At 41.8% G+C, this 9,460-nt stretch overlaps 1 protein-coding gene across 1 annotated transcript in view; it reads right to left on the bottom strand.

Moving 5' to 3' along the window:
* Nucleotides 1-6,601: 6,601 nt before the first annotated feature.
* MED21 (mediator complex subunit 21) overlaps nt 6,602-9,460 on the bottom strand; it is a 7,686-nt gene continuing 4,827 nt past the window's right edge. The window contains exon 4 of the mRNA XM_003202513.5: nt 6,602-7,426. Within this exon, the coding sequence (XP_003202561.1) occupies nt 7,250-7,426 (177 nt within the window). The 3' untranslated portion in view covers nt 6,602-7,249. The remainder of the gene's footprint in view (nt 7,427-9,460) is intronic.

Below are 9,460 nucleotides of genomic sequence, written 5' to 3'. Positions count from 1 at the left end.
CTGTCTGACTCACTGAAAATCTCAGCGTTTCAGCAGTGTCCAGGAACTCCAGCTCTCCTTTGCCAGCAAGAGCTTCTAAAGCAGTGGTTTGGGCTGCTGGATGTGTGAAGCAACTTGGAACGTGTCACCCCTAGACACCAGCCATAGACACCTTTCCATAGCTGGCTCTCAAAATACAAATTAAACCATACTAATTTTAACTAGTTGTATGATTTTACTTTCATGTTCAGTGGCTTTTGGGAAAGGATGGCCACACTGCACAGCCTGTAGGAGATTCCCTTAGGAATCCAGTTTAGGTGTGACTCAACTTCCACCTGAATTAGATTAATGGGATATGCAGCCCTAACCTTGACTGCAATGCTGTAGTGGGAGCCCCTGAGAGAGGCAGGCACCTCACCAGGAGGTGTGCTGCCAGCTGGACATTGTCTAGATGTGGAGTCTTCAGAACAAGAGAGACATTGTTATAGTGCATTGTATAGAGACTTGTTATAGTGCATTCAGAGGAGGGCCACCAAAATGATACAAGGATTGAACACCTCCCCTACAAGGACAGGCTGAGAGAGATGCAACTGTTCAACCTGGAGAAGAGAAGGCTCTGAGATGACCTAATAATGGCCTTTCAGTATCTGAAGAGGGGATATAAAACAACAGGGCTCAGACTCTTTACCAGGATCTGTTATGACAGGAAAAGGCAAAATGTTTTCAAACAAAAAAAGAGGAGATTTGGATTGGTTACCTAGAGAAGTGGTGGATGCCCTATCCCTGGAGACATTCAAGGTCAGGATGGACAAGACTCTGAGCAACCTGATCGAGCTGCAGATGTTCCTGTGCACTGCAAGGGAGTTGGACTAGATCGTCTTTAAATGTCCCTTCCAACTCAAATGATTCTATGATTCTGTGATTTATGTGCCCACTTGCTGCCCCTGGAGCAGGCTAAAATGGCTCTTCTTGCTCACTGCAGTGCTTGATGGAATCATAGAATCACAGAATTTCCTGAATTGAGAGGGACTCACAAGGCATGTTGAATTCAACTCCTGGCTGCATACAGGACCACTCAAAAACCAAAGCCTGTCTGAGATGCTTTCATCACTTGAGGAAGCATGTTTGATGGCAGCATCATTTTGTGCCGTGTCTTTCTCTTTGCAAACCACATAGTAAATATGCAGAGAGACTCCTTCTGAGGAATCTAGGATAGTTAGAAAGCTTCCTTGGCATTACACATGTGTAGTCCCACTGAAACAAAGGGTCTGCTGCCTCTCCATCAAATGCCCTTTGGAAATGGCTGAGTGATTCTCACATTGGGAACTGGATAAATTATTGTCCCCTCATTGCATCACTGTACTAGAGAAACCCTCCTGGCATTAACTCATTGCAGTTTTTGAAACAGCACCAACAGAAATGGGCTGCATAGAAACCTCATTTGCCGAAGCTTCCCTTCCAGCCCCAGGTTCACCAAATGGTGCTCCCTGTTGCGTGCAGAGAGGTTTGTCTAAGTGCAGATCTGCAAGCCGTTCGGCTACCAAAAATAACACCTATTGTGTTGAGTGTTCGTTGATATGAGCATTCAGAATGAAATGGCAGAACTGGAAGCAGAACCCACCCTTTCTCTGATACCTTCTGAAGAGGAAGCAAAGAAAGGGAGCTCTGTTATTTTTCTTTCAGAAAGGCACGCTTTGACAGCTTGTGCACAATTGTGCAAGAGCACTCTTCCTTTGAGCTCTCAGCTTTGAGGGTGTTCTTCTTTATATGGATACTTGGATATAATTTTCCTCTAGCACTTGTGGAAAGTTGATGTGCAGTCAATTGCTCTCCCACACAGCCATAGAGTGAAGTACATCATTTCCTGAAAGAGGGCTTCTATTTCAATCTTCTCTTTTTAAGTGGGCAGGGTGGAAAAAGGATGTTTTGCAGTCAAATTGCACAGTTCCTACTCAGCTACAAATTTCTGTGTCTCAGGACTAATTCACTTAGGTCTCCAGAGAAGTGCTTAGGGCTAAAGAAGCTAAGTCCAGCAGCCTTCTGCATGAGTCTGGTAATATTTATCGTGATCGAATATCAAATTAAAAGAGTTGGGGAGAAGGTCTGTTTACACTACTGTGCTATGCTACATAAACATTAGCTATAAACAATTCAGGAGGAACACAGTGAGAGCCTAAGCAATTATAAAACAGACAGCTTTTTTGTGGTTAGAGCAGGGCTGGATTCCCTTAGCTGCTTGGCCATACAGGTTGAGCACAGCAGCAACAAGAATACAAAAAACTCTGTTTAGCCTACCGTGGACAAGGTTTCCTACAAAGCCTTCCTAGAAACAAAAATGAACATAAAAACTCAGTGTAAGTGTAAGCAAACAGTACATAACAATTATTCCTACAAAACATGTTATACTAACTGTGTTAAAACAGAGAAAAAAAGAAAAAAAATTACTCCTGAATATCATTGCCACTGCAGATTGCACTCATTGCAAGCACATAGAACAGAGTGACTGACATATTTGGAGCATGACCAACCTCATTGGCAAACTTTGTTTTCTGTGCCCTTTGATGCTGGAACTTAGTCCTAGGAGTCCAGCTATAAAGGTCCTGTTTATCAAAAAACAATTTGTTCCTCAGTCAATAATATCCATTTAAATTTCCTTCCATAGATTTGAAAGAAAAGTCTAGAAAAAACCTTGCTCTAGTTTCAGATTGGTGCTTGAAAATAAGGCTTTCATTATTTCTTATGTAAGGCTACATAACAAGCTATCTAAAACACGAATACAACTTCTTTCTTTAGACAAGTCTGTCTCTGTCTAATAATGAGTCAGCATCACCTGACAGATCAATTATCTTTAAGTGTAGGATGTGGATTTTGCATATCACGCTCTCCAAGGGCACCCATTGGAAACTTGGGTCACTACAGCATGGAATTTCACACCATGCCTCAGACCCACTCAGTGGCTTTCCAGCACACGCAGTCTCATCAATACGAATGAGGCTGTTACCAGATACTCCCAAGTTTCGTGCCCTCCAGTTCTGCTTTTTGAGAGACAGGAAAAGGAAAGAGCACTCCTTCCTAGTTTCTTGGTTCTTTCTGAAACCATGAATGTACTTGGCAACCATGGGACCATTAGGTCAGGCAAGACCTCAGGAAGCCTCTAGCCAACCTCCTGCTCAAAGATTGGTCATTGTAAGGCCATATCAAGATGCTCAGACCTTTACCCAGTCAGGTTTGAAAAGCTCCAAGAACTTCCAGAAGCTTCTTTGGGGACCATGCTCCAAAACTAGATTATCCCAATGATGGAAAAGCTTTTGTCTGCAACTGGTCTGAACTTCTCATCTGTTACTGCAGTTTCTCTGTTCATCATTCTCCTGCCAGAAGAGCTTGGCCCTGTCTTCTCCATGAGCTGCCCACAGGTGTAGGTAGGCTGTTGCTAGGTCTCTCTGTGCCATCCTTTCCCCCGCTGAGCAAGACCAGCTCCTTCAGTCTCTCCTCATGGGAATGGTGCTCCAGCCACACCCTTACAGAGGCCTTCTGATGAACTTGCTGTAATTTATTACCATCTTTTTCATGTTGGGGGCCACCGAACCACAGTGTTCCAGATGCAGTCCAAGCAGTGCTAAGCAGAGGGAAGTAATCACTTTCCTTGATCTACCAGCAGTGTTCTCAGCTAACACAGCCCAGGATGCCAAAGGACTTGCTTATTGCCAGGGCCAGCTGCTGGCTCATGCTCTGCTTGCTGCCTGCCAAGACCACCAGGCCCTTTAGATCAGAGCTGCCAGCCAGGCAGTTCCTGGCCTCTTCTGTTGCAGACTCCCAAAATCTCGTGGCATTAATTCATCAGGGTGGTCAGAATACCATCCCACTCCCAATCCCAAACACCCAGAAACTCCCAGAATGCCAATATCATCTGCAGTAACTTCAGGATTGTTTTCAGACATTAAGTTAAAATATTATTAATGCATTTCTTCCACTACTTTTAAAAAGATGTGGGTGAACTCCTCCATACGCTTGTAACTGAAAATGAGAACAGCTGCTGTGAGGTATTCCTCTCCTCCAAGCAAGGTTGTTTATAGTAAAGAATACTAGGCTTTGATCATCTGCTTATATTTACTAAATTGATTCCAGTGTCTTTGCCAGTGGGCTGTATGGATTCTCACCATGAAATGCTTCTGCTCATTTGAAGTGCCTGAAATTGTTTTTCAATGGAATTTTCCATTATGCTCTGTGCTATCTTTCTTCAAAGCACAATTTGTTCTCTGGGCAGTACTTCTTGTCCAACGTAACCATTTAATACCTCGCTCAATACTTTTGTTTTCTTCCCATGATGCATTACCTCCATTTAATTCCCATTTCAACCCAAGTTTTCCTTTACAGCTCACTTGCATGTAACCTGATCTGTTTGTTAGCAGACGTTATTCAGGGCTCTTCCTTCTCCTGCTGCTGCCTCCTCAGTAGTGAACAGGAGGCAGTCACGGCTTTTCAGGGATGAAGCAATGCCTTTTCTAAAGATCTGTGGCTTCCTCCCTTCTTTTCCCTCCTCGAAATTCAAGATGTTAAAAGGTACAGATACAATAATCCTGCACACTCCACCATTCGTGCATGAGCATAGCAAACAATTTTAAGGCGGCCTCCTATGTAGATCATAGCCATTGTGGGTTTTTTTAAAACAGATATTTACTCCCCAGGAGCAGGGAACAGACAAATCAACACAACCATTACAGAAGGGAAAGAAATCCAAATCTACAAGCCCCAGATCTAAAGTTTTGCCCACTAGAAAGCTGCAGCAAATTGATGTCTTCCCCTTCCTCCTTCTGCCAGAATAAAATAGAAGATGTACAATCTCACAGTCTTAGCTGTGGACTGCAAAACCACAGGTAGAGATTTGTGATAGCTGGTCCAACAACACAACACAGGAGAACTAACGGGGTCACACATCTTATACTACCTACCTACTCACCCCATCATTACTTTACTTCTCAAGGAAAAGAAGAATGATTTTGACTCTGCTTTATCATGTTAATTGTTTTTACTGTATTACAAGCTGCATCTCTATTAAATTGGCAACATTTGCTATACCACACACAAGCACAGCACTGAGAAGCTGCACACACATACTGAGAGCTTGTACTTCTGTTAAAGTTTACTTTTAAATGTGATTAACTTAGATACCAACACACGCTTTAAAAAAAAAGTAGGCTAGTGTATTCAAATAAGGGAAAAACTTCCACAGTTAGGCAATATTAAACTGCAGTAATACAACAGTTTCCAAGTACAAAACCCAGAAAGATATGAAATAAAAATAACTGCGTTGTTACTGAAGACATATACCATCTCTCAGAGTGGATGTTTCAAAGTGAAAAAGTTTGATAATAATCATAAGATTTACTAGGGATTCTGCCATGAAAACCTAATCCCATTCCCAGCAATGCAGAAATCTCAGATTAAGGTCTCTCAGTGCCAATAAAAATACATAAACAAACTCCAAGCTCACTTTACAAGCTTCACTTACCGTTTTCTAAGTTCACGAGTTAAAAAACAACAACAACAAAAAACAACAAACAGCTCCAGATGCACTGAATGCAGTTGTTAAAAAAAAGAAAAAGAAAAAAATAGGCCTTGTGACCTAGCTTCAAACAGAAATTTGCTGCCTCAGGCCTCCCCAACCATAGGCACATTCACATGGCTTAATAAGTTGCCACAGCCCAGTTATTTTTAATAAATATCCTTCATTAGAACTGTAGCTGTGCCACAGCCTGCTCACCTCCCCACTTGTTCTGCCTTCTGAGGAATCTGGGTGGTACAAAAGCCTCACAAGAGCAGATTAGATTTATGACTACAGATGTAATACAAATTTGGCTAAATATTAAATTAAATACAAGCCTGACTAAGTGCTACAGGTTGGAACAGCTTTGTATTTTTTTAATCCTCAAAACTGGAGGCTACTACGTGTACCATCCTCAGCTTCATTGGTGTCGTCTTCTAAGCAGAAGTATCTAATTCCCTACAGATACATTGCTAAAAACATACTGGAAATACTCTTATCCATTTCAACACATTAGCAATGCATGTAACTTCAGTTGCTGTACGTCCAGTACACATCAGTGTCTTGATCAGCAAACGAGCAGACATTAAGTATAATCAAAAGCCAGCCTACAATAATATAAGACAGTGGATTCAAAAATACAGAAAATGACTAATGGTTCAACTCCCAAGTTCAAGTACTAAAGCTCAAATTATCTGGTTCTTTGGTTTATTTATTTTCTCTCAAATGGAAGAAAAGGTGTTGGTATTTCTGGAGTCCTAGGATGAGGGGCACAAATTTATTTAGTGTGTGAAAATGAGAAGAAAAACCTCTTAAAGGATGTTAAAGATTGCAGGCTTTTTGCTGCTAATGATCATTCATTCATGTGGCAGTAAACTGCTTGCACTGAAAAGCAATATTACAGTCACTTTCAGTTTTCTCACTGCTCTCCTCATTACCACCTGCTTTACAGGCACTCACCAGTTGCTGTGAGAAAGCAGAGCATCAGCAGAAGCAGGTAAATGTAAGTGTGTCTGTGGTCACAAGGGAGTCAAAGACCAACTCCTGAATTACAAACAAAAAAAAAATGCCAACACCAGATATTTCAAGATTTATTTATTTTTAAATGAGATGCCAATAGCAAGAACACTTACTCTGCAAACTTCTAAGTTTACTTACCCCTTTACTTGCTCTGTAAAAGATAAGCTAAGTAGTAATACAAATGTTTAATTACCATTTCCGTTAATTAGAACAGATGGCCACCACTGTATTCACATCATTGTCTTGCACTGTCTCCATGGAACTCTGGCAAATTAAACAGCGTGTCTGTGTCTGAGTTTAAAAAACAACAAAAAAAAATACACCAGGAACATACAAGATTGAAGACAGATTACTAAATTACATACTCTTAAGGTACTTTTGTTTCCTTTAGACAGGAAGGCCCATAAAAAAAAAAGATAAGACTGAAATCAGACATGTATATGGAAAAAAAACCCTAAGAAATTAATATTTTAAGTCAAAGAATTATACATTAAGATGTATAATTTGAGAACAAAACCACTGATTCTACAATGCAAGCGTTTCTGTAATTTGAGCTTTGATAAAAGCTACTGTTACCGACAATCAGGGCACCTGGAAGCCCCACGAGAGCAGGGCTGGCTGCTGCAACTCCCGGTAGGCACAGGGCTAGGTTTTACACCAGATCGCTCGCCACAGTTCAGTTTTGCAACGGTGTGCTGCCCCCTGGTGCTACGAGTCCGGAAGGGGCTGGCTGTGCGTGCCACTTCTGGTCTTCAGTTGCGACTGGGCAATATCCGCCAGGGCGCTCTGTATCTTTTCCAGCAGCATATCCCCACGATAAACTACCTCTTCCAGACGGGCAGCTGCTTCGTGATTCTCTTCTTCTAACCGATACAGACTGGCAGCCTTTAAAATAAAATGGGGGAAAAGTAAGGATCTTCAGATATAACCCAAACTTGACTGTTACTGACAGGAGGAGGTGATCTAACAGTTAATGGTCCCTAGAAAGCAAAGATTCTCCTTGGCCCTGAATTCCATACTTGTGATTTCTGAGCAACTCATTACAGTCTAAAACACAGTGCGTACCCACACAAACAAAAGCCCCACTATGTAGAGATGTTAACTTTTTTCACATTTTAAACTTTTAGCTCAGTACAGGTCTCCTGAGAAGTGAGTATTCCCACACAGTTACTGAAAGGTCCCTATAAGATGTTAGGATCGTTTATTCAGACCTTCCATTAGATAGTGTATTTCACACAAAAATATTATTTAGCCATTTTTCTCTTCCATAATTTATTTCTGAACCAAAATGTTTCTCCTTTAGACAAAGTTGGTGAAATAAAACGTATACCAAACTTAAAACTACTCAAACGTATTCCAACTCAATTACAAATGAGAGAAAATAAAACAGATCCACATATTTTTAAAAACTATTACCCAAGTTCTTAAGACCTGGGTAAATAGTTCTTAAGAAGTCATGCTCAAACTAAGCTAAGTTCTACAAACATGTCCTGGTTTCAGCCCAGAGAAGTCTGATGGTGCATCAATGTTTGGCTGTTGCTGAGTGATGGTTGTGCACTCAAAGCTGGGCTGGACCGCTTGGCAAAGAAGAGCTGATGGCACAACGGTGCCAGGCAGGGGGTGGCCACATTGCAAGCTGTGTCGGGACACATGTGGCCTGCAGGATAGACATGCCTGCTTTAGACTATTTCAATAACCACTGAAACAATATTTTTAAAGAATATTTATCTTTAATAGTGCTCTAATTTAAACAACAGAAAAAAACAAACCAACCCCAAACCAGAATCAGTAAGAGAGAGAATCCACGCTAACTTATCTCAAAACCAAAAAGATTAGAAATTCTTCTGAAACCCAATATTGCATTAACAAACAAGAAGCTGTTAGAATATCAGTTCTGAGGAAAGCATGTCCTTGCTGGGCTCTCTACTCTGGCTTCCTTGCATCAGCTGTCACTACAATCAAATGCAGCTCAGTCATGAAACAAGCACACTACTTGGCTACAGCAGGAGAGAAGTCTGTGACTATTAAGTACACATACTGTCACAGAATTAGACTGGTGTTTACATTCCCAGTTGGTATACTCGGTGATTATTGTTACTAACAATATTTCCACATTTTCCTCCTCTCCTCTGCTTAAAATCATAAAAAGCCACTAGGTTGGGTCAGGCAGGACCTGCCCTTGTTGAAGCCATGCTGATTATCTCATATCACCTCAGTCTCTTCCATGTGCCTTAGCTTCCAGGGGGACCTGCTCCACTATTTTCCTCAGAACACAGGTGAGGCTGACAGACTGGTAATTCCCTGAGTCATCCCCTTCTTAAAAGTGGGTGTGATGTTGCGTTTTTCCCAGTCACTAGGGACTACATCTGATTGCCATGACTTTTCAAATACCATCAAGAGTGGCTTGGTGACTACATCAGACAATTCCCTCAGGACTCTGAGATGCATCCATCAGGATTTATAGACTTAGAGATGTTCAGGTTCCTCACGTTGTCACAAACGTGACCTTCTCTTATAGTAGGAGAGGTACTGCTCCCCCAGTCCCTACTGTCTAACTCACCTGCACAAGGAGTTTTTGAAAAGCAGCTGCCAGTGAAGTCTGAGACAAAAAAGTTGTTGAGTATCTCAGCTTTCTCTTAATCCATTGTTACCAGCCTGCCTGTACTGCTCATCATCTGGGGGAACACCTTCTTGGATGCTCCTTTTCTGATTGATGTACCTGTAGGAGCCTTTCTTGTTCTTCTTTACATTCCTTGCTAAGTCCAGTTCCAGTTGGGCCTTGGTCTTCCTGACTCCATCCCTACATAGCCCAACAGCAGGCCATACTTCTCCCAGGGTACCTGTCCCTGCTTTCACTGCTTGTGTATTTTCTCTTGCTCTCCAGTTTGAGTGGCAGGTCCTGGTCAAGCCATGCTGGTC

This window comes from Meleagris gallopavo, chromosome 1, assembly GCF_905368555.1.
Source record: "Meleagris gallopavo chromosome 1, MGAL_WU_HG_1.1, whole genome shotgun sequence".
Taxonomy (NCBI): domain Eukaryota; kingdom Metazoa; phylum Chordata; class Aves; order Galliformes; family Phasianidae; genus Meleagris; species Meleagris gallopavo.
This window is presented reverse-complemented; position numbering and strand designations above follow the sequence as displayed.